We start from the raw sequence: 26,003 nt of genomic DNA on the forward strand, positions 1-26,003 counted from the left end.
TGTACATTGGTATTTTGATGTGCAGTTTATGTATATTTAAGTAACTTACGGCTCCGCCATTTTCATAAATATACAGATATTATATATAACATTAAAACCTACATTTACATATATTAACTACCTAAAATCAGATTCTAAACAAACATGTAAACTCACATTTTTCTACGTCATATCCGTGCAGGATATCAATGGATGCTGACAGCGACTCACATGTGTTTATCCAAAATCTCCAAGGTTAAGAGTTTTTCTTTACTACGACATCATCTAAACAATAACATTTGATTTGTCCGTTAAAATGTACAGACTGTTACAATTCCCTCTACGGGAATATGTACGGAACATGTCAGTTCCGTACTTATCTGTGGTGAAGAGGATACAACGGAGCTCAACCAATTTACCATCGCTGCCTTTCTGTGAGTTAGGAAGTAGGTATGTACATAAGGAACTCTGTCACATACAGTACACACGAAGAAATTATAGAATGTACAGCACCCGAATAGGGGAAAGAGGTGAAGCTCAGGAGCATGTTCGAACCCGATTTCCAGATACATACACCTCCATAGATCCTAAGAAGGAGGAGGAGTTTGTTTTCCTGGACTCCACCGAACCAGAAAAATGTACACAGGAGGACAATCTTCGCCATGAACTGAAGACTCATACAGCTCCCATCATTCCTAAAGAAGATGGCACATCGGTGAGGTCAGGTGCCGATAAACGGCAGAGATCTCTTGAGCAACAGCTGCGGTCACTGCAAACTACGTCCAAAGAGGACGTGGAGCTCAATGCCTTAATTGAATTCCATGACGTTGGATCTCCCATTGAGGAAAGGAAAATGAAAAAGAAATCTAAAGGACAGCAGAAAATATATGGTACCCCCGATGTGGAGGAACCAGTCAGTGAGACGAGTTGTTCGGGTTGTGGAGCTGTCATGCATTGCACCGACCCAGATGTTGCAGGCTACCTACCAAGTGAAAAGTACAAACTTCTTGTTGAAGAGGACAAATTGAAAAATTCGATTTGCCAACGTTGTTATTTACTTACACATCACCAAAAGGCATTGACCATCAAGATGTCAAAAGAGGAATATCGGAATATCGTCAGAGGGATAAAATCAAAGAAAGCTTTGGTTCTGTTGATCGTAGATCTTCTGGATATTCCAGACTCCATCGTGCCAGATCTGTTGGAGCTTGTTGGGAATAACAAAAACATTGTGGTTTTAGGAAATAAAATCGACTTGATTCCCGGAGACTCTGACAACTACTTGCAGAGAATTAAGCGCCAACTCTCCCAATACTGCTCAGATGCTGGGATTTCGGAACATGACAACATCAAAGATGTTCACCTCATCAGTGCCAAAACGGGATACGGTATTGAAAACCTCATCTCAAGTCTACAGAAATCCTGGAAGTACAAGGGAGATGTGTATCTGGTGGGAACTGCCAATGCAGGGAAGTCCACCCTGTTCAACACGCTGCTGGAGTCAGACTACTGTAAATCCAAAGCTACGGATGTGATCCACAAAGCTACGATATCCCCATGGCCTGGTAAGATAAAATTACTGATAATTATAACTTAAATGCTTCAACTACAAGATACAGGGGGTTACATTTACATTTAGTCATTTAGCAGACACTCTTATCCAGAGCGACTTACAGTAAGTACAGGGACATTCCCCCGAGGCAAGTAGGGTGAAGTGCCTTGCCCAAGGACACAACGTCAGTTTGCATGACCGGGAATCGAACTGGCAACCTTCGGATTACTAGCCCGACTCCCTCACCGCTCAGCCAACTGACTCCCTGGGTTGAGCTGACATGCTATTTTAGAAAAGAGTTCTAAAGTTATCAAAAGAACGAAAACAAATGTTTATATTTTAACGAGACAACATATGAATGGAGTGCACTGTGATTTCAATAAGTGCAAAAACATTCCTGCTCGAACGACCCTTGGTGTACCAGTTTAATGTGCTGAATTTGTCTTTGCTACGTAATCCAATGCCCAGGCACCACCCTGAACCTGCTGAAGTTTCCCATCATCAACCCCACGCCGTACCGGATGTTCAAGAGGTCGGAGAGACTCAAGCTGGCCTCTGAGCAGACGGAGAAGCAGCTGACTCCCCAGGAGATGAAGAGACTGACACAGTTCAGCAAGCAGGGCTACCTAGTCGGTAAGGAGTTTCAAGAGTTGCCTGGGACAAAACAAGTTCAAGTCATCAGTTATCGTCAAGTGCACATAAGTCAGAGTTATGTGAAATATCAGTTTAACCTAGTATATGAACACTGAATATAAAATATCAAAGTAGTGCAGTCGGATAGTATAGACATCACATATACTGTGTGGCTCCGGTTTCACTTCCTATGCACAGGTCCAGTTGAACTTCCTGTTATGTTCTGTGTCCCTGCTTCAGGTCGCATCGGTAGAACGTTCAGGGTGGAGGCTGAGAAAAACAAAGGCTTGGTGGAGTTTGATCCTGACAGTCTGGCCTACGGAGATGGAGGGAGCGAGGAGCAGGAGGGTAACAGAGACCTCTCTGCTCAGCTGGAACTAACACACAACGAACTGAAAGATGCCCACTGGCTCCTTGACACCCCCGGCATCATGAAAGACTATGATGTGAGATGAGAGACAACTACACCTCCTGTAGATCCATGTGGGGTCTCTTAAAGATACACACACACTTTATTGATCCCATGAGGAAACGAGAGGGAATGGCTGATTATAGTCCTGACTGAAGTGCTCTTTTGACCTGGTAGAAGCTGAAAATGTAATTGAATACATTTGACAAGGGTTGTTTTATTATTGTCTACAACTGTTTACAACTTGTACCATTGCAAAGCAGTGCACAGGTCTTTCTGTAATATTGTCGGTCTTTCCATCATTTAAGTCCACCACTCAACTCCCCTTTTCTCCTGCTCTCGTTCTCTCACACTCACAATCGGATATCAGATCCTCAATCTGCTGACTGAACAGGAAGTGAAGATGGTGGTGCCCACGCATGCCATAGTTCCTCGAACATTCGTGCTCAAGCCTGGCATGGTCCTGTTCCTGGGAGCCCTGGGGAGAATCGACTATCTTCAGGTGTAGATCACTGATTTCATGAGACTGTCTGGACACACACACACACACATACAGAGATGCATGTAGACCGACATTCAGTTTTGACAAGTTAAAACTGTAATGAGGTCATAAAGATTGTGTCACTGGTAGTCTTTCTTAGTTTTTGTCTCATATTTCAAACGGATGCTGATGACCATTGACAGGGAGGGGAGTCTTGCTGGTTTTCCGTCATTGCCTCTGCCAAGCTCCCGATTCACATCACCAGTCTGGACCGGGCCGACGGAATCTACCAGAAACATGCGGGCCAGACACTGCTAGGGGTGAGTGGATGATGGCCAAAGTACCATGTAATGGCAAAACATAAAATACCATACTGGTACTTCTTGTGATTCATGTTGTGTTTGAGATCCTGGTTTTATCTCTGTCTCATAAGAGACTTCACTCACCCCATGTTTGATGTTGAACTTAAGATATGAGTTTTTTTTGCTGTACTGTACTATGCAGTATTGTAGTTGAGATACTATTATTGCACCGTGCCTGGTTAATCCACTTTCTTGACTTTTCTGAGTCTCAGTATTTTTCTATATGCACTATTTCTAAGTCGCTTTTGATAGAAGCGTCTGCTAAATGAGTAAAATGTCAGATGTGCTAGCAAAGGATCTCAACCAATGTATGGTTGTTTGGAGGAAGGTGCCGATGGGTGGAGAGGCACGCATGAGGGACTTCCCCCGTCTCGTCTGTCAGGAGTTTGAGCTGAGGGGCCTGGGTCACTGCCAAGCCGTCGCCGACATCAAGATGTCCTCCGCAGGTACAGAATATCACTTTTCTCTTTGCGTGTCATAGTCTAATATTATACGTGTTTCAATCATCGTATTCCAAACTTGACTTATTTTATGTTACGTTGTTCCTTCATCTGGAAAAGATACACGTGACCACATTCGATTAAAAAACAGTTAGCTTGCTCAATATCTCAGTATAGAAAAAAGACAGATCGCGCACTGATGACAGCATGTTGTACCTCCCTGCACCAGGCTGGGTGGCGGTGACCGGTGTGGAGGGAAGCCAGATCTTGCTGAGAGCCCACACCCCTGAGGGGTCCGGCCTGGCCCTGCGGAAACCCCCCCTGCTGCCCCACGTGGGCTCCATCAGGGGGGAGCGCATCAAGAAGTCCCCTGCGTACAAGCCCAGGAAACCCCCTGCACTGGTGGACACCGGCATCTCTTATAAAGGAGCAGAGAGGCTGAGGGTGAAGAAGAAGTCAAACTGAAGTTGTATTGGATTGTGTATAATACATTCAGATATAATTTTGTTAGGAATTTGATGTTTTGTCTGTATTTCATATTTAGTGAATGACCTCAAACTTTTGAATGGCTGTATGTAAATATTTGTAAGTCCTCATATAAAGTAAATAAACCTTAATTCACAGTGTTGAAGTGTGCGTATTAGTTTTATGAGGTTTTGTATTCAAGGTAACAAAGTGCTTAGTCAGAGATACAACACGAAACTGACAGATTGACAGGAAAATAAATCGATTTTCAGACCCTTTTATTCATATACATATATATATATATATTTAAAAAAAGAAAAAGCAGAGCAAAAAAGGCAGGATATCTCTGTAAAATTGTTGATATGATTCTCATGAATCCTTGGACACATTATCCAATAACTCCACACTTTGAAGGTGTTAGTCAAGTTCTTCTCACTAATTAAAAAAAAGCAAGATTACATAAGTAGAATGGTTACAAAGGCTTACCTTAACAGTTAGCTTAACATCCACTATTGAAAACACACACCGTTAGTAAACAAAAAGTGTAGATCATTTGCAAAAGCATGGAAAGTGTACATTTACAGTGATATGGGGCCCTAACAATCTACTCTATTAGGTGTCATTTCTAGAAACTAAAGCACCAGTATAAACAATGCAGCTCTGGTCTGGTTTGGGAAACAATCAAGAAATTAAACAAACGTTTTTACAATTCTACCTCTCACTTTGGCATCAAGTCCAGTTTATATTGCACTGCGTAAATGTGTTTTGTTTTTCAACCCACAAACCTCTAAAGAACAGAAAGTAGCTGCATAGAGAAGGAGTATTAGCGAAGTCAACATGGTGTTTAGTTTGTTCCAGATATATTCAGACTGCTTCTATATCCACCCTCCCTAGGCTAGACATCTACACCCAAAATAATTCAGTAACCTGCCCAGACATAGTACCTCAAACGCACCACAAATAACTCCAGACCTGAACTTAATGGATTGGTCTTCATTTGCAATCAACTCAACAAATAAAATGAAATCAAGGAATGATCATAAAGATGGACGAATAAAGAAAAGAATGAGTCCTTGCTGTCTGACATGAATATGATATTATAAGTAACATCAAAACAAAAACCATTACTGATTGTCAAAGGCACTGGAGCGAAAGGACAAACATCTTGTGGCACAGCAAGCCAAACATGGTAAAAATCCTCTTTGGACTTAATGAAATCAGTCTACTAAATGCATTTTAGGTTAGGTAACAAGTACACAGTATTCTAGACTGCATATTCTAACATATGCAACTAAACCTCTATGCAAACATGATGGCCTTGTATCAATCTGGTGTTTTGATTCTTTCATGGTGCAGGTAAGGTGTTCAGGAGGTGGCCTAATTCAATGTAGTATTCCTTCGTCTATGTCATTAAACGCATTTCCCCACTATGGGACCATGGCAACTGATATTTTCAAGACACCAATATTCATTTCATGTACAGATTGATCATACCTGTATTGGCTCAAACGATACCACAATGACAACAGACAACTAAAAGGAAATAAAACTATTTCATTGTCACGCTCTCCTTTGCAAAATAGAAGATTACTTGTATTTGAGCCAAAATGTGAACATGCACCAGCTCCCTCCCCCCTTCACCCCCTCCAGAGTACGCTGCTGCACTGGAGTGGGTTTTCACAAAAGGAACGAAAGCCCTATTATTCTCTGGGCCTTTTCTAGGCGTGGACCACCTGGGTGCGTCTAATGCTCAGCCTCCCAGCAGGAGTGAAGGGGCTCTTTGGCTACTCTTTGAAAAAGTGTTAAACTTCCTTTCAGGATGGATTGACTATTGTTGTTCTTCAATGTGGTCAGATACAGTAAATGGGGGGGAAACACAATGGTATTGAGAGAGGAGGGAATGTCTTAGCGAAGTTTTCTGTGGAGCAAAACCTGTTTCTGAACCAGAGGACGGGGTATTCTCACTGGAGAAAAAGTTAATATCAACCACTATGTTGTCAAATATATACAGTGTGCTACAAGAAATAAGATACATTTGAGTTAACTTGCGATGTATGCGTTTTGGATATACAAATTAATATGCCGTACAAGTCCTCTTGGAGTGTCTGAGTATTGTAATATGATGACACTGCTTGTGGTTGTTCAATTCACACATCCTTAAAAAGGACTTCATTTTGACATTCTCTGTATTTTGATACATTAACTTATCAGTGAGACTTGATACTAATGGGACCCTGTCATGTGACAGTGAGAAAATCTGCCATGAATTACTGCAACAATGGTATAAAGTAGACTAGGTCTATTTTCTGATCCACAATCACTGTGTGCTATGATTACAAAAAGACCCCTTTCTACAAAACCGTGAGTGTATCATCGTTCATGTATGCTAGTATTCTATAGGTCTCTACATGAGTGCTTATAGAGAGATAAGAATACGACACAAGAAACCCAATTTTTGGCACCTGAGACAATGACAGGCACTTACTGGTGAGTCTTTGCTTCATTGTCTAGGTAATACACGTTTACCAGGTGGCGATTCAAGTGCCGGCGGTAATCGACCTCCGCGGGGAAGGTGCGGTCGCAGAAGATGCACGTGTGGCACTTGAGTTCGGTCGGCGTCGGTATCTCATCCGTGGGAGTCTCGGGGTCGGCTAGCTTCCCCGTGCCGGAGTCGTCGCTGCCCTCAGACACGCTGTCGCTGATGTCACTTCCTCCGTCGTGGCTGTGGATGCCCTCGTCGTCCTCCGTGTCCGTGGGCTTGTCTCTGGGCACCGGGAGGTCCAGGGAGGGAGAGGTGGGCTTTCCCTGCGGTCTCCTGAAGATCGGGGAGCTGCCTCGTCCTGTTGGAGAAGGGGTCTCCACGGAGGTCTCGGACGTCTCCTTGGCTTTGGCGGAAACGTCTGTCTTCTCTGGCACTGAAGGGGTCTCCGGTTTGCCTGTGGAGGCGTCTTCGGTGTTTGATGTTGGAGTGGTCTTCTGGCCGGGCGTCTTCCGGGCATCTGTGTGGGAAGACGTCTCGTCTTGAGGAGTGGAGGTGTCTGTCGCCAGACTTTCTTCCTGCGCAGAGGTAACCACGGCCTCTTTCCTGTTGGTCTTTTTGGTCTTCTTCAACTTTACGACAGCAGGCAAGGCCACCGTTTCCATCGTCTGGCCTTTCTTCTCTGTGATTGGGCGAGGTTCACAGCTCTCTGTGATTGGGCGAGGCTCACAGCTCTCTGTGACTGGGCGAGGCTCACAGCTCTCGGGTACGGTTTGAGGGACGCAGGGTTTTGATTGTGGCTTGTCTGTAGCCTTGACTTTCGTCCGTTTGTCCCTGGTGCAGGGCTCCTCAGGAGAAGTCTTCATGGATAAGTCCAACGCCTCCGTTGCTTTCCTCTTCAAGCCCTTGGTCTTGCTCTTGGACCCCGGCTTTTTAACTGGATATTCTTTCTTTCCAGGAGTTTCATTGACGGTATCGTCAGCCGCTTTGGCTAGCTTTGAGGCTTCACCCTTCGGAGACTCACAGCTGCTGACCTCTTTGCTCCCGCCGCCATTACTTTCGTTTCTCTGTTTTTTTGGAGGCTTCTCAGGTTCCTCCATTTCCGGCTTCTTCCCCGTAGTCTTCTTGTCCAGTTTTCCTTTCCCCAGTTTGTCTTGGTCGTCTCTCTCTTTCACCACCGTCTCCACACTCGTCTTTTGAACCTTTTCCTTCGTTTCCTTCGATTTGTTCTTGTCCCGTGCATCTTTTTTGTCGACCTTCTGCCTTCTTTTGTTTTTTTTAACGTTAACCTCACTTTCAACTTCAGCGGTTGTTGTCGGCAAGCTTTCCTTTGTCTTTCTGACCTCGCTCACCTTGTCTACCTTCTTCTGCTTGGCTGTTCCCTTCCTGTCTACCTTTTCCTTTGCTTTTCTGGGTTTCTCCCTGCTGGGGCTTTTCACAGTCTTGTGAGATGCTCCACTTTCCGGAGCTTGACCCGGGTTTATCTTGCTGATTTTGGTGGAGAGATTGATGGGACTGGGCTCTTTGTCAGTGTCAGACAACCCCAGATTCATCTCCAGTCCAGATTCCTCCTCGTCCCCATCCTGATCCTCATCCATTCCAGACGAATGAACCTTTCTAGACTCATCCGTCTCAGATTCAAATTTCTTGGCCCGAAGCTTGACCTTCGACACATCCATGGACACATCGTTACAGCCAGGGTGCCTGGATTTGATATGATACTGCAGATTACACTTCTTGGAAGCGGCATACTTGCAGACGGGGCAAAGGAACTGACGGGGGTTGAGGTGAAGCTCCACATGCTTTTTGAAGTTGCTGCGATCGGCAGTCTTGTACTGGCAATAGGGGCAGCACAGTGGTTTGGGTCCGTTGTGCACCTGCCTGGCGTGACGCGTCACCTCGTGTTGATTTGCCGCCAGGTAATTGCAGCTGTCACATTTGAAAGGTCTTTCACCTGTGCAAAGAGGCAATGTGGGTTACAGTCAAGGTAAGCGAGTATTCCTTATCGTCTAAAACACACACCAAAAAGAGCACAGACACATGTCATGCGAGGAAGATGGACCCATAGATATATATAAACACTAGATGTCTCGTCCGCGTTGCCGGACAACGGAGTCGAACATCCGCACGTGGCGGCCATCTTGCGACAATCAACTCGCTCACCCATAACATTGTGTTGATGCTACATTGACTTTTTAAATGACCATAACTTTCTCAATTTTCAACCGATTTTGAAACGGTTTGGTTTGTTATCAACGTCAGAGATGTCGGTATGCCACTGCACACTTATGAATAATTATGTTATTTAAAAAAAAAATGAATAGAAGTATGCAGTGGCATAATGACATCTCTGACGTTGATAACAAACCAAACCGTTTCAAAATCGGTTGAAAATTGAGCAAGTTATGGTCATTTAAAAAGTACATGTAGATTCAACACAATGTTATGGGTGAGCGAGTTGACTGTCGCAAGATGGCCGCCACGTGCGGAAGTTCTAGACTCCGCCGTAAGACATCTAGGGTTTATATATATCTATGGATGGACCAGTATGCACAGGAAGAGGGAATGGTGGCACATCACAACAGGAAGTGTGTCACAAGCATCTTTACCATACACATCCATAACGATCTGCTCCAGCGAATGCAACAAAGGAGAAAAGGTTCACTGTGAGAGGCAAGCTAACAGATTTGATTACAGGTAGACTACTACCAACAAAAACACCTACTACTGTGTCACAGACCTGGGAGATTTTCCTTGTCTTCCTTGAGGGTTTAGGTTGGCTATAGGTGCTGATCTATGGACATTTGTGAAGCCCTCTATGACACTGCATGTAAAAAGGCCTATGCAAAACGTCTGGTACTCACTGTTGTTGCTTGTTATAAAAACCTCAGCTTCCTTGTTTCTCTCTGTATAGTCTGATGCAGAAAAACCATTTCATCCACAAATTACTCAAATAAATTTCAGGACAATTACCTGAATGTGTTCTCATGTGCCTGGTGAGGTGGGTCTTCTGGGAGCTGGAATATCCACACTGTGAACACTGGAATGGTCTTTCCCCTGAAACAAGAAAGGTTACACTGTTAAGTTTACATTTAGTCATTTAGCAGACGCCCTTAGGCAGAACCACAAATCATTTTGATGATGTTATTTACACAACTCGTTTGGACCCCGGCTTCTTCACATACCTGTGTGTGTGCGAATGTGCTGCACATAGTTGTTCTTCCGGTCAGAGAAGTAACAGCAATGGCTGCAGGTGAAAAGCTTGCTGGGAAAGTGGTTCCGCAGGTGCTTCCTCCAGTGATACTGACTGACGGTTGTATACGTGCAGATGACACACTTGTACACCCTGTGATTGTTGCCTTCCTTGCTGTGGTGCTTGAGGTGAGCGATGTAATGGTCGTAGCGGTTGGTGTTGTACCCGCAGCGCTCACACCGAATGACCCCTTTGATGTCGTCGCCGTCCACCGCCGGTTCGAACTCCAGACCCGGCGAGCCCTCACTGGCCTTCCCCTTTTCTCCGCCCTCCACGCGTCTCACCACAATCAGCTTGTTGGCGCTGTGGATCCGGATGTGCTGAGCGAAGTCTTCCTCACACTTGGCCTGGTAGTTGCAGGCCTTGCAGTGGAAGGGCTTCTTCTTCTTGGCCGACTCCACGCCCAAGGCGTGGGCGGTTCTGCGCTTGCCCAGCGTGGAGGGACTACAAGGTTGCTTGTTGGTTGGAAGGGGTCGGTCCTCTTTGACTTCCTGTTCCTCTTCCTGCTCTTTTTCCTTTTCCTCTTCCTGACACTTGTCCACGCTCTCCTCCGCCTCCGGCGCAGCGGCAAGGGGAGACTCAGGGTATTCTACAATGCAGATCTCTCTGTGGTTCTCGAAGCTGTATCTGATGACACTCTCGTCCTCGCTGTCGGAGTAGCTGCTGCTGCCCACATTCTTCAGCTCCATCATTTCCTTCTCCTCCGCCATGTTCTCTGAGCCATTCCCCTCCGAGATGACAGCTACGTTGGCCAACATGACGAGCTGAGGGGCCGGAAGGTCGTTACGGGAGAGTTCTGTCAAGCCGTGTGAATCCTCCTCCATTGCGACGCTAACTGTGGGTGGGAACATTGCCAGAGGGTATACTGTCTGAGCAGCCATGCTGAATCTGTGTCTATGTGACAGGATGACAGAAACAGACACACAAAGGTCAATCTGATTCTAAAAGTATGCAGACAATGCCTGAGTCAAAAAAGTATTCAGTGATACATAGGTTTATCCTTATATGTATATATATATTAAAAAGGTCTCTTTAACCTTTTTTATATAAACTTTTGTAAGGAACTCTTCAATGTCTAGTATGGTCTCACTCTCAAATGAATAAATCAGGCAAGAACCTTTCCCTTAACAAATACTAAATCAAAGCTACAAAAGTACAATTTCACAGTAATGTCACTGCCACTTTCAGTGTCTCACACCAAAAACGTACAAATATATTTAAGGTTTTATTTACTCCACGTGGAGAAGTCCATTGTTTCATGCTGCATGTCTTCATTGAACTAGCTTACTTTGAGTGCTTCAGGCAAACTGAGGCCTAGGTATTTGAATACTTTTATATGCGGCCATTTTGAAACAGCACCACAACTTGTTCGACAGCGCCCAACCACATCCAACGCGTGCGTGGTTTACAAACCTACAACCTTTACTAAAGATGTGAAAATGTGTTGTTTGTTTCAACAATATTAAAGTTTGAGATTAAAGATCGATGGGATTGTTTGTTGAAGTTCAAGAAGTACAACTACACGGAATATTTCTGATATTTGAGCAAGTTAGAGGCTCGAAGTAACTTGACCTTGCTTAAAAATGTTTTAGAAAAACACACGTTTTGTACAGTACGCTACTTTAAAATAGAATATAAGTGATTAGCAACCATGGTTGTTGTATTTTGCGCGTGCAATAAAACATATTTGTGGAAGTTACTTACAGACGATCAGACAACCTATTTATCTCGTGATTTTCTCAAATGTTGACTAATTACTTAAAAAATATCGAATCTAACTCAAGTCAAAGTACATTGTGAGCTTGCCACGGCACGAAAGAGAAAAGTCGGTCGCTGTCCAGCTTCTCTAGGCCCTCCTTGCTGTCTGCTGCTACAAAACTTCAGCTAGCTAGCCAAGTCAGAAAACTTATTTTCCGGAAGCACAACACTTGAGTAACACAGTTAAATAAACTTTAGACATGTTAGAATTAGGATTATTTTACGTTTTCACACATTTGCATAAAGATATGGATACGTTTTATTTGTTACAATGGTTTTAGGACGGCGTGTTAGCCATGGTCCTGAATTCTCCGTGCTGAATTCCGAGCACAGAGCTAAATATCAGCCCTGGACAGCGCCTCTCCCTTTCGCCAACCCCCCCCACTGCCTCCATTTTCGAAACTGTTCAAAGTTAGTTTCTCTTGTAAAATCAACTATTAAGCCATGCTCTGACAGTTTTGTTGTTTGATGCAACTTACCTTTAATGTATATCCACTGTGTATCGCTTTAATCGGTAAAGATTTTCGAAATACAACACAAAACAATTCAAGGAAGAAGTTTCCGTGCATTCCTCTACATTGCGTTGTGGTTCATGGGGATGCTGACGTCAGCGCAAACTCGTGAAGTTTCCCGGGGGCTGGAGCTTCTGCCCACTCTCATCTTGCAGTTCGTCAAGGCAAAGTTAAATATGTCCTGCATTACTTTTAAACGTTTTACATTAAAGTTTATTACAAACCAACGTATAGCTTTATTAAAATTGCCCAACGACTACCACGGCAAATAATTAATTTTATTGTATTAGTGGTTATAAAATAAAAAAGGAAACAAGGCTTTCTTTTCTCTTTTCTTTTGTTGTTGTTGGGTTTGGTTAGTAATTCATCAAATCAAACCATTCAAAACCCCAAACTTAAATGTGTTTAATATGTAATGACAGCCATGTAGCCTCGTACAAAAGAGTAGACATCGGATTTTGTTTAGCAACGTTGAAAAAAAGATTCAAATTTCAATCCAGTCAAATTAATCCTTAAAGACCAAAGTTTTCAACAGTTTTGTCGCATAAAAGCATATTGGTATACATGCTAGGTTGCATTACCTTGTCGAGATTTCATTAATATAACATGAAGTGTAACGTCACTTTGAGACAACCCACAACCTTGGCCTAGGGGCATTAGGCTGTCTCAAATCATTTCAACCGCACGGCGGCGCCGTTCTGCTACAGTTTGACTGTCGGCACATTGATTCAGGTTAAGCCCGTTAGTTCATGAATAAAAAACAAATCGGTATCAAAACAGGCCTAGCAACTTCGACATCTTTATACACATGTATTTACACAGTGTGTAACCTACAGTTTTAAATAGTCAGGATGACAAATTGCACCGTTATACCCTTTATGGTTAGGCTATAGTAATAAAAGGGGGTTATTAACGAGAAAATATTGTACCCTATTCAAGCCTACCAGGTAGAAAAATGGTCTACTCCACCTAAACTAAAGTTCCTGGACCGCCCCCCTCCAGCTAACTACCCGGAAGGTACTTCTGCTAAGCCCACCCTACTTGCTTCAACCGAAACGAAACATGATGTAGGTTTCCTACATTTTCAGAGTGGTAAGGCTGTGTCACTTTCAGGAAATACTTTCATTTTATTTTTACACGTTGCAGTTACATCTTGTAACAACGTGAGGTCGTTTATGTTACGTCGACCGCCTCTGAATAGTCGTGTGAATTTCAGCAAATGATAATGGGCAGACACTCACTATGGCTGCTGGCATGCTGTAACTTGTCTGCCTCGAGTTAAAGCTGAACAACTTGTTCCATCAAGATTAGTTTAGTGCCAGTTACATGGCACCATTTGGTGATCCATCTACCATTTGGTGACAGTTAGCCAAACGAGTTGAGAGTTTTTTTTTTTCTTTGATTTTACTTTTCCGCAAGAATCACCGGATTTGTTATTCGATGGTCGCCAGACCTAACAATTTCTTGAACTTGGTTTGCTATCAGGAAGCAGGAAACACCAAGAAAGGCTACAGACAGTAAGCGTTTGTAAACTGGACCATTAGCTTGCAATCACGAGTTACTTTTGTTTACCTGATCGAAATTTGTATAAATCGGACATGGTGCAAGCTTAGTTAGCTAGAGCTGGACACAAACGTCGTTAGCCGTAGGCTAGATTTGGTTAATTAGTTGCCTGCCTAATTTAGTGAGTTGGATTGCTTGCTATCTAAATATGACTGGGGATTCAACTGTGAACTTCACTGTTCTTCACAGAACGTGTAAGTTAGTAGTCCTTCTATGTTTCCTTCATATTTCTGTCACTTTAGTTTTTTATTTGAGGTCGTTTGACATTCGCATAGCGTTTGTGCAAAATCAGCAAGCGCACAAGCCCCAAGACCTGACGACAAGCAAAATACTGAAAGATATCGAGCTCACAGAACAAGAGCCAGGTGACGTTGCTAATGTTTCAGAAGAGATCAAAATACTTCGAAACTGCCCTGAAACATCTCCTCTTCTTGGTAAGTATTAGGTAATGATATGCGCTGGCTTTGTAGCTAATATGTTAAGTTCAGCTTGTGCATTGCATCACATGACTTGTCATGTTAATAGCCTAACGCTGACGTACCTATTCGTGTCGGACCAAATGGCCTCAACTACTTGACGTTTATTAGTCCTCCACTTTGTCATATAATGTTCAAAATTGAAAACAATGTACTAAACTGTTAAATGTGTAATATCAATCTACCCATGTGGGTAATCAGGCTCAAACAAGCCGCACCTTCCTCCGACAATGATCATTGATACTGAGTTTTGGTGAACTCCAGTGTATGAACAGCTTTTGTGGTCTTACTGGGCCATGTTTATGCAGCTGTATTCATCGCTGATGAGCCGTTTCTCAGACTTGGACAAACCTCCTAGCATGGGTCTACAGAGGATATGTGCAAAGTCCGCCCAGAATTTAGCTGGTGGCCTCAGGTCATATTACCAAGACAACAGAATAAGCTGAGTGGGTCACCTTGGTTGCAAGGTGAGCCTTAAGGTTGGCAGACCGGAAGTAAAGGTTGTAACAAACAACCTGTACTTCAGGTTGTAATCCAGTGGATTGTGGTATTGTGCGTGAAATGTCTTTTGATGCGAATCTGTTGACACATCATCAACAACCTAACCGTTACATTGTTTACATTCATAAAATAAATATGTATCTATATTTAATCCCCCCTCTGTCACACATTCAGTGGGGCCTTTGAGGATTGAGTTTTCAACCCCGGTCAACCTGGACACGGTGCGGAACGAGAACCCCAATGTGAAGACGGGCGGTCGCTTCAAGCCCAGCAACTGCATCGCCCTGCAGAAGGTTGCCCTCATCATCCCCTTCCGCAACCGAGACGAACACCTGAAGTTCTGGCTCTACTACCTGCACCCTATCCTCCAACGCCAGCAGCTTGACTACGGTGTCTACGTTATCAATCAGGTCTGATTGGTTATGCTGTTGGAAGGGGCTGGGTGGGGGAGGGGGGGGGGGGGTTGTAAAAGAGTCTTCTTGGAATGTAATCCAAATCCATGCTTAGGTACATGTGTAGAATCACATTCGAAGAAGACAGTGTAATGGCATATTTCCTACCACGGAAGGAATGAAGAAAGAATCATGTTTTGTAAGTTTGGTCTTTGCTTCAGGCCTCATCAGCAGATACTAGTACTAGGGATTTGACAAACAAAAGGCTTCCATCCAATGCAAAATGTCAAAGGGTTTGCACCGGGTGGCTGTGTGTGATGGTGAAATGTTTGCTTATTGAGCAACTACTCTGGGAGGAGGTCTGCTAGAGGGGCCTTTGTTTTGTCTTGTAGCTAAATCAATATTCAGACAGTTGTCATAGAGCAGACTAATAGAACCACATTTTATGGGGAAAGTGTAGAAACACACTGTGTGTTATTATTGAGAACAAGATGATAGCAAGCTGCTTGATGGACAGTGTGTTTCTGTGCACTGCCAGTCATCGTTCCAGAAAAATGCTCCTACTCTGTACATGGGCAGGACAAGCGTGTTCATGGTCTGCGAAGATAGCCAGTTGGCGGAAGGAAAGTTCAGGAAATTGTGGCTTGTATCTTCATGTTTGGCTACAAACTAAACATGACACAACTTGTTCTACAGGAATTACGATAAACTATTTTTATGTTATGGTAACCATAGTATGGGCAGGATACTTCCCTCCAAACCTGGACTAACACCTCTGTTTACCAAGTTGTGTGTGTGTGTCAGTTGGAGGGTGTGTGTGTGTGTGTGTGTGTTGGAGGTCGGGGAACCTTTAAACTGTCTTATTTGCCCATTTTGGTATTGGTAGTTTCTGGGCATGAATTAGTTTTCATGGTATTTAGAGAGCCCTGTGAATGTAATCCAAGTAGCTAAATTATTCTATTTTCAAATGCCATTTTAGGACTGGGGCTTGAATATTACGTAGAAAAAGTGTTGAGGGGAAGATCTCCACGGTAAAGCAAGCATAGATTAACAGCGGGCCTAGCCCAACTGTTCAGCCTAGATATAGGGCCTTCAGGGCATTGTAAGACAATTCTTCTGTCTTTGTTGCAATCTATTCAAATCTTTTTTCTTCTTCTTTTCTCTCTTCTCTCCTGTTCCCCTTGCCATTATTTTCCTTCCTCACTGTTTGAATTCCTACTTTCCCTGTCACTTACTCAAACCGCCACTCTAATGCATGTCAGAAGTGTCTGGCCAATGGCAGCGGTCGCTGGAGGAGGTGAGACCGCCTTCCTGCTTGCTCTGGCCAATTGCATGGCTCCGTGAGCTGAGGGTTCCTTCCGGTAATATGGGTTTCTATTTCTCTTTACCACTGTGGATTTCTGTCAGCTTACCTCACTTGCTTCTTTCTATCCTTTTGATTGTTTCACCTAATATGCAAATGTTTTATAAGCCCACGTTTGTAGACTGTGCTCGCGGGGTGTCACGGTATCCTCTTTGCTACCACTTGACATCAGAATCACAAAAAAAAACGATGTCCACAGTCTGCCTAAGAACATGTTGAGTTCAGCAGATATTTGAGACGACTATTCATAGTGGAATGCATTCAAATGACTTTTTGCCGATAACCAGAGGGAGTCAGGTGGCTAAACGGTTAGGGAATCGGGCTAGTAATCTGAAGGTTGCCAGTTCGATTCCCGGCCGTGCCAAATGACGTTGTGTCCTTGGGCAAGGCACTTCACCCTACTTGCCTCGGGGGAATGTCCCTGTACTTACTGTAAGTCGCTCTGGATAAGAGCGTCTGCTAAATGACAATGTAAATGTAACCATCAGATGAAGTTATCAATATGCAAGTCTCCGGACCTCTTCCATTGAAACATGGAACAAAGGGCTCTAGTTTGTTTTTTCATGGCGGTGAGGGCAACCACGAATGATAACCCCCCTCTGTGGGCAGCTCTCTTACATAACACACCAACATGTTACCAACATGCCTACTCCTTTTTAAACATAGCCTCCTCAGTCAGGTATCAATGTTGTTCGAAGACTCCCCATGTACTAGAAGTACCTCTGAACTCATAGAAAAAGGGTATTCATAATGGCACGTGTAACTCCAGCGAAAAACGTGTGTCTGACATGTTGTTTTCCTTGTTCACGGGGCGCAGGAGGATAACGAAGTCTTCAACCGAGCCAAGCTCCTCAACGTCGGCTACGAGGAGGCCCTGAAGGAGTACGACTACGGCTGTTTCATCTTCAGTGACGTGGACCTTATCCCCATGGACGATCGCAACACCTACAAGTGCTTCAGCCAGCCCAGGCACCTGTCGGTGTCCATGGACAAGTTTGGCTTCAGGTAAACCAACACTGCCTGAGGTGTTTACACACACACACACACACACACACACACAACTAGACAACGTAGTTGTCTTTGTTTGCACACACACAAAGGCTAGGCAAATGAGGGATCGTCCTCAAATGAGAACTGAAGTGACAGAACAACACAACGCACACACACAGACAAATACACCAGGATGTAAGTACCATTCTGAATCAGTTCTTTACATTTAGTAATTTAGCAGACGCTCTTATCCAGAGCGAGAGTTCTTGTTGAATCGCTAGTTACACCTGGTGGTACTAACACCATATGGTATACGCTCTACCTGGTGAGCCCCTGAGCTGTAAATGATTCTTAGTCAGTCTGTTAAGGATGTAAGATATGAAAAGGATGTTTTCTTTGACACCAGTTAAAGATGCTGTAAAGCAAATTCCATGATTTGCTTCTCAGTACATTATATACGTGTGAAATGAGTTGCTGAAAGCATGTGCAAAGCTCGAAAAACTTTGTCACACTGAAATGTGGAGTTAGACCGTTGAACAGTTTCTCACCCATTTTTCAGCTCAGGTTTTGTGTAGGCGGGGCAAAACCCAACCCATCTACGTCACAGCCAGCGATCTACGTCAGATCACTGCATGGCTCCTCCTCTCACATGCCGTAGTGTACATTATCCGGGTCGTAGGTCCTTGAGAGAGGCGGAGCCTTCCACACAGGGGGCGGAGCTTCAGCTCCTTCAGGCGACACGCCCCCCCAGTATCAAGCAGAGGACACTGTTGATTTTCTCAAGATTTCAAAGCCGAATTGAACATACTTGTCTGTGTTTTTTTCCATTTGAATTTGGATGGGTAGTTAACACATTCTTCTATGGTGTGATGAACTTAAAACTAATTTTCAGTTATGCTTTACAGCATCTGTAAATATTATATAAAATCATAAAATACCAAGTGTGTGTATGCTGTTCATACTCCAGCTTCACCTTTTGATAGAATTACATGTTTTACATACTTAGTATTGCAGTGGTTAATTAATCTATTGAAAAGAAAACAGCCAAACTGCATAGAATCTTTCTGACATCTTATGTTGGCCCTGCAGTAGAAAGCTATCTGTACAGTAGTGGTAGGCTGTAGATTGGTATCATTAAGGCCCGCTTGACGTGCACCATGGTAGTAAGATATGGAGGGATCTAACAGCAGAGGGAGGGCTGTGTGCACGACCTTTGGAGCAAAGGAACGTTGATTTAACAGCACTTCACATGTAACACGAGCCAAGCTAGGTGGGGACACTGTCTTTGTGTCCAGGACGGCTCAGCTAGCCGCTTTCCTGGGGATGCTAATGTTTGTCTTCTGCACCAACCAGAGATCAGTATCTCTCTTGTTCCTCATTGAAGGAAAGCCTCTTTTTCTAACCTCGTTTTACAAGTAAGATGATCTCAGAATAGTGTGTTCAGCCGCAGGGCTGTGTAGTGCGCACACAGCTCCCAGTCTGAAGGCTTTTATGAGCCAGCTCGGCCTGTTTGGCTTCCCTGTTTACACCAACAGCTTGTGTGAGTTAGGCTCATCCAGGGGGCTCATCTGGATACAATCGCCAGGGTTTCCAGTCAGATAACTGGCTCAGAGAGCCTAGTCAGGATTATCCTTGTGTCTGGGGTCCAGTAAGACCCACGCCGGATGGATAAAAGGTTCCTGTCTCTCACAGGTTCCCGCATGCTACATGTTTCTCCTGGGTTGTTGCCAAGTGTGCCTGGTTGCCAGGTTTGCTGTGCTTGTGAGCTCGTGTGCAGAGAGCGTTTCTAATGTGGCTGGCTGGCCGGCCCCCTGACGCACGAGTCTTCATGAGCACGACATCAACATGACCTCAGAGGAAGCTCCTCTGAGAATTCCCCCATCTGCTAGGCAGACACTTCCTGCTTCCTGTCGGTTGTTCCCACTGTTGTAACCTGACCCCCCCTGTAAAGAGAAGTGATAAGACTTGCACTTACTGGATATGGCGTGTTCCCTACACTTCCTCGTTCTGTGTTCTGTCTATGAAAATATGGGTACTGTTTGGTTTGTAAATTCAAATCAGCCCAGCATCACAGCACCATGAGAATGAATCACTCCTGACCACTGTTTCTCTCTCTGTGTCTGTCTGTCTGTCTCTCTCTCTTCCTCCCCCAGGCTTCCATACAACCAATACTTTGGGGGGGTGTCGTCCATGAGTAAGGAGCAGTACCTTAAGATCAATGGCTTCCCCAACAACTATTGGGGCTGGGGAGGAGAGGATGACGACATCTACAACAGGTCCTTACCACCTCTCTCTCTGTCCTCACACACACACACACACTATCTATGGCCCTGTTCTTACGGTCAAGGCAAATTCCATTTCTTGACGGCCTGTTTCCTTCTTAGATAAAAGAAGCCGTCCTTTTCTTTCCTCTTCTAACTTCTGTTGTAAACCTGTTGATCCTGAATCCTTTCTTTTGATGAAGTGAAGATCTACCTACTGTAATTTGATAGTTAACAGACAAACTCACTGTGGTTACACTGTCTTGAGGGCCTGCATAATTGATGGCTGCAACACAATGACCCCACAGCAATCTTAGAAGGGAGGACTTTGAATACTTTTGGCTCTTGGCAGGGTGTTTGTGGGATGTTCCTGACACTATCCACTGGTAGTGACACTGTAAACAAGGGCAGACTAGAGAGGGGAGGGGGGTCGTGGTGGAGGGGAGGGGCCTGGCGAGGAACACCCAACTATCCCAGACTTAGAGTCTTCCTGAGGCGTGTAGATGTAAACTTTGTTATACAACCAAGCACATCGTGGCCCAACTTCCTTCAGCAGTGCCTGGCTGGTCATACGTTTGCATTCCTGTCTGTTACTGAACACCTTGGAAATGGAAGAGTTTCATTTCCTGGTGCGCGTGGCTGCGTCATGGTACCGTCTAACAGCTGGGAGTCAGGTGGCTGAGCGGTTAGGGAATCGGGCTGGTAATCAGAAGGTTGCTGGTTCGATTCCGAGGCCATGCAAAATGATGTTGTGTCCTTGGGCTTGGCCTTGTGTCCCTGGGCACTTCACCCTACTTGCCTTGGGGGAATGTCCCTGTACTTACTGTAAGTTGCTCTGGTTAAGAGCGTCTGCTAAATGACTAAATGTATGTAATGTAATGTGCCCGGCTGTGTGTCCTCCAGGCTCAACATCAAGGGCATGTCCATATCCAGGCCCAGCGGCCCCATTGGGAAGTGCAGGATGATTCGACACGAGCGTGACAAGAAGAACGACCCCAACCCCCAGAGGTAAGCCCTCACCTCCTGAACCCCTCACCTCCTGAACCCCTCACCTCCTGAACCCTTCACCTCCTGAACCCCTCACCTCCTGAACCCCTCACCTCCTGAACCCCTCACCTCCTGAACCCCTCACCTCCTGAACCCCTCACCTCCTGAACCTCTCACCTCCTGAACCCTTCACCTCCTGAACCCCTCACCTCCTGAACCCCTCACCTCCTGAACCCCTCACCTTCTGAACCCCTCACATCCTGATCCCCTCACCTCCTGAACCCCTCACCTCCTGAACCCCTCACCTCCTGAACCCCTCACCTCCTGAACCTCTCACCTCCTGAACCCCTCACCTCCTGAACCCCTCACCTCCTGAACCTCTCACCTCCTGAACCTCTCACCTCCTGAACCCCTCACCTCCTGAACCCCTCACCTCCTGAACCCCTCACCTCCTGAACCCCTCACCCTGAACCCCATTCTCTCAGTCTCCACCTCTTTCCTCCCCCCTCCTCATGTCTCACAGACATGAGGAGGGGGGAGGAAATCTACAGACTCAATCTAGACTCAAATCTTCCTTAAGTCAATGGAACATTAAAAAGTAATACGTAGTTTTCCAAACACTTTAGACTAACAGTTGTCACTGCTAGTGTGAGCTAGCAAACCACCCTTGGGGATGTGTGTAATAGAAACCTGTATTTTGATTTTAAATCCATTACACACACAAACTTTGGACGTAGCAAACAAGATTAACAATGAAACGCTAGCCAAACAAATGTAATTCCAGACACACAAAAGATCCACTTCTGAGGCCTTTTGTTCACCACTGTGTACACGTTGCATCAAGTAGATTGAGCTGTACCCGGAGCTGTGCTCTTACCTGTAGAGGATGCATGAGGAGAGAGGGCTGTTGTATAAAGAGAACCCGACCGGGAGTCTTCCTGACTCGTTTTTCTCCCGACAGGTTTGACCGCATCGCCCACACAAGGGACACCCTGCAGGTGGACGGGATCAACTCGCTGTCCTACAAAGTGGTCAGAGTGGAGAAGGATCAACTGTACACCAAAATCTCAGTGGACTTGGGGAAACCTAGCGAGTGACCAGCGGACCAATGAAAGCAATAACCAAAACTGGCTGGGGTTTCTGTGCTTTAACAAGCAACCAAATGTGCCTGGACACTTTTATATAAAATAAAAAAAGGTCTGAATGTTCTGGGATCTTTCTCATGGCGACGACAAACGCTTGACTGATCAGTTCAGCACACCTGGCCGGCATCCCTCTTGTTTTCTGCCTTTGCACGACTGACGGTGAATCAAACTGGGATGTGCAACTTTTTATTTTATTTTTTCAACGTTTATTTCCTGGAACACGGCTGTTGACAAAAGGAGAGTCATAGTGGATCCTGATGAAAACAATGTCAGTGCGCTTGACGAGTGCTGTGCCTTTGAACTCTCTTTCTAAAGATAGCTGCTGATTATGAATCCTGTGTAAGCCATTTTGTTCTGAGTGGAAGTTTAGTGAGGTGACAGGTGCATCAGGACAGTCATCAGAACAGTCATGCAGTCAACTATTTTTTTTTGTGTCGGTAGATTTTGCTCAATTGTAGTTCACATATCTTCAAGGGATATTTTGGGAATTGTGTCATTGATCTTTAATAATGGGGGAAAGGGGTGGTGTTGTCTGTTGCCAGAACACCCCGTCACTTAGCTCATCAGGCACGGCTGCCTGCGTTTCCAAACAGACCTGATAACCCAAAGGATCCCAAATCCACACGCACAAGAGTTTCAACAACCACCTCAATGCAAAGCATTATTTTCACATCCTCACAACTTAAGTGTCCTTATATGTGGTGTTTTCAGACTAATGATTTTAGACTCCCTTCGATGTGAAGAGCGCCCCCTCAGGCAGCTGCTGGAACTCCAGGCTTCCTGAATGTATTTGCCTGATGGAGTGTAACGCTAGCGTGTACACGCAGGTTTCTGGCCAGTCTGGCGCCCTAGGCCAGATCTCTAAATTAATCAATTAAAAAATATATGTTTTGAGGCAGGGTGGGGGCGTGGGGTGCGCCCAATCAGTGCCTCCCTGCCTGCCTGCCTGCCACCCCCCACCCCACAGCAACTGGTGTCCTAGGCGATTATGCGTAGAAACGCAACTCAGTGTGTGTGTGTATGGTCAAACGCGGTTGTCTGTAAGTGAGACTTTCGCAGAGGTTCATCTCCATTTTTGCGTTAGTGGGCTGAGCTCAACTGGATGTACTGTAGGAAATCATCACAAGCATCGCTGAGTTCGAGTATTTTCCCGAGATGGTGTGTGTATAGTTGAATATATTTTTTATCAAAGTATGTTGGAGCTTCATCCAAGATTATTCCCCCTGCATATTTAAAACTTTATCTTTGTGGCATGGCATTGCACAAATGCATAATTATATATTGTTTAGGGGGGGAGCCGTTGAGATTTCTAATTGAAGGTCAAATCAGTTCCGCCCTGTGAAATGTGTCTGTACAGATCAAGAACATCGGCCTCCTGTCCCTTAAATCTTAAATCTTATCCCTTTAATTATTTTCGTAAATGCTGGACTATGGTTGGTGTCTCAGGTACATAATGTACCAAAGGTTCAAATGTACCAGCAAAGCCATATATGTATATAAACATATATATATATTTACACACATTTCAACTGTCGCAAAGACCGCCAAGTCAGATTCCCTTCCAGCTTTTAGCCCTGTGGGCTCATTCAGGAAACTATATCAGGGGTCTGTTCAAGAGCATTGCCTTCTGCTCTCGTTAATGTATGGCATCATGTAGAATGCACAGCACTTAACGTAATGATGGATGGTTGGGGTCAGCTGTATGCTACATTAATATCAATCAAACGTTTGTTTCCCCAAAATGAACCCCAGGAACAGGCTGATCTCCACCTACCTCTAAACCTTCTGTGTCCTCCAGAGCTCAAAGACAGGGGAGGGATCTCAGCATGCACAATGTTTACCATTGTGACAGTTTCTCTCCACCCAAAGACCAGCTGGAGGTGAAGGTTTTTTTTGTAGGTCGGCTAAAGCAACGTCTTTCTTTAAAGACAATCTACTTGAGTTGAGAAAAGCGGCATAGGTTGAGTGTGGGTTGAGTTTGGTATGTAAACTGTAAGGCACTGTCTTTTAGTTTGACTTTCTCATGCTTATGTTGTACCTGATCTAGTGGTTGATTTAGTGTGTGTCTGTGCATGGATGTTGGTGTTTCCTCTCAGTGCTTGATTTCACGTGTTAATTCTCAAGCTTTCCTATGGTAATGTTTTGGTGAAGATTAAATGAATCGTGTTTGGTCAATTAAATTCCCTGATTATAAGATTTGTGGGCCTCTTTGTGACTGTCTCTTGTGAACGTGCAGATTTCCTTGGTGATTAAGATGTTGATTTGGCAACCCACAGATTCATGGAATTATAGTGCAGTGCCCAATGCCCATGACCGTTGATGATGCTGGTACAATGCGGTCACAGCGATCCATCTCTATAGCAAGATCACCAGAGCTGGTGGGGAATGTTCACAAAAACTCCCCAGTTTGGAAACTCACGATAAGGTCAATTTGAATTTGCTGAATTACAGTTTCTCGCTTGGACACATTTACCAAATGTGTGACCTCATTCTCCAAACAGTGCCTCAAAATTCCACACTATTAATGCAACTGGCCACTATGACTGGTTGCTGGTTTGAAATCTGTAGTTACACAGAATTCTGTTTGATGCCCAAGTGGAAAGGCTGTCAAAGCCTATAGCAAAATGTATACATTAATGTACGCATTCTATACACACGCCGGATACCAAGTTCATACAGTGCCCAGTTCGTGAGGTAATCGAGCTACAGACAAACACACACATTCTCTCTGAAGGAAGATTTCGTGCTAGTCCACTTGAATGTTCCCTAATAAAACTGCTCTAATAATATGTTAAAGTAATGCCTTGCAGAACCACTGTTCAGGAACCATAACTACTTAATTTGCTAGTTATGTACTTATGTCCTTACTTACTAGTTTTTGTCCGGCAAGTTAAGTGGTCAAGTGTGCATGTCGCTCTGGATAAATTGTATGTTTGTCTCGTTTGTGGGTTGTGTTCGAGGCGCTGTGTACCTTCTAGGAGACATGCCAACTTGTGGGCACAGGCTCATTAACCCTGGCACAGGTGATATCCCTCAGGCCTGCCTACACTCATTTTACAACTTTGCTTCTCACATTCTGCTACCAGGATGAGATGCAAAACCCAAACACAGCCTAAGACTGCATCTGACTCCAGTCTACAAGTATCTGTTCTGTTCATCTTACAAGGAAATCAGCAAGCCTTTATCAAACAGCAAAGTTACTACGTTCACACGTCTACTAAAGCACTGTTTCCCAACCGGGGTGCCGCGGCACGGGAGGTTGTCACAGGAGGGTGGCACAGGAGGGTGGCACAGGAGGGTTGCACAGGAAGGTGGCACAGGAGGGTGGCACAGGAGTGTGGCACAGGAGGGTGGCAACGGAGGGTGGCACAGGAAGGTGGCACAGGAGGGTGGCACAGGAAGGTGGCACAGGAAGGTGGCACAGGAAGGTGGCACAGGAGGGTGGCAACGGAGGGTGGCACAGCAGTCCTGCCAACCTACAGAGGAAGGATTCCCTGCTCGTTTATTGGACCTCCTTCAGGCACCACCTCCTGCTGGAGAGTAACAGAAGTCTCCTCACAGACTGAACGTGATATGATGCACGGCCAATGGGAGGCCTCACACAGTGTACTAACATCCACTGGTGTTGTTTTGAACTAATCTGATCTTCAGAGCAAGGCCGTAGCCATGGAGTCAACATTGGGGGGGACAAAAAAAATGTTTTATGATAACCTCGGACAGCGTGCGTGGTTGCCTGTCGTAGCGTAGCACATTTTTGTTTATATTTTTATATTACTATATTGGGGGGGATGTGTCCCCCCCAATGCATATTATGATTACGGCCTTGCTTCAGAGTGCACCTACCACTCCCTCTGCCCAGGTGTCACACTGACACCCTGGGCTGGAGCCGACAGGGCTGCCTGCTTGACTGAGCTCAGAAAGGAGAAGTTTCGGTTGAAACTCGTTCCTCCTGTTTGAGGATCTTGCTGTGGAGTGTGGGAGTCAAAAGCACAGAGCAGCACT

General features: G+C 44.9%; 3 protein-coding genes across 3 annotated transcripts; 2 read left to right on the top strand and 1 right to left on the bottom strand.

Moving 5' to 3' along the window:
• Positions 1-259: 259 nt before the first annotated feature.
• On the top strand, positions 260-4,482 carry noa1 (nitric oxide associated 1). The gene is made up of 7 exons (XM_067247848.1): positions 260-1,544; positions 2,000-2,164; positions 2,405-2,610; positions 2,944-3,075; positions 3,258-3,374; positions 3,745-3,862; positions 4,086-4,482. Exons 1-7 carry the CDS (start codon positions 296-298, stop codon positions 4,319-4,321), a joined length of 2,223 nt encoding a protein of 740 aa, XP_067103949.1. The 5' UTR covers positions 260-295; the 3' UTR covers positions 4,322-4,482.
• Positions 4,483-4,582: 100 nt separating this feature from the next.
• On the bottom strand, positions 4,583-12,417 carry rest (RE1-silencing transcription factor). The gene is made up of 4 exons (XM_067248185.1): positions 12,291-12,417; positions 9,986-10,947; positions 9,774-9,857; positions 4,583-8,754 (listed from the first exon to the last, which is right to left on the bottom strand). Exons 2-4 carry the CDS (start codon positions 10,932-10,934, stop codon positions 6,803-6,805), a joined length of 2,985 nt encoding a protein of 994 aa, XP_067104286.1. The 5' UTR covers positions 10,935-10,947; positions 12,291-12,417; the 3' UTR covers positions 4,583-6,802.
• Positions 12,418-13,390: 973 nt separating this feature from the next.
• Positions 13,391-24,195, top strand: b4galt1l (DP-Gal:betaGlcNAc beta 1,4- galactosyltransferase, polypeptide 1, like). The gene is made up of 6 exons (XM_067247847.1): positions 13,391-14,320; positions 15,038-15,273; positions 17,436-17,623; positions 19,762-19,884; positions 20,773-20,877; positions 21,818-24,195. The coding sequence occupies exons 1-6, from the start codon at positions 14,035-14,037 to the stop codon at positions 21,951-21,953; spliced, it is 1,074 nt and encodes a 357-aa protein (XP_067103948.1). The 5' UTR covers positions 13,391-14,034; the 3' UTR covers positions 21,954-24,195.
• Positions 24,196-26,003: the final 1,808 nt, after the last annotated feature.

Source organism: Osmerus mordax, chromosome 12 (genome assembly GCF_038355195.1).
Source record: "Osmerus mordax isolate fOsmMor3 chromosome 12, fOsmMor3.pri, whole genome shotgun sequence".
NCBI lineage: Eukaryota > Metazoa > Chordata > Actinopteri > Osmeriformes > Osmeridae > Osmerus > Osmerus mordax.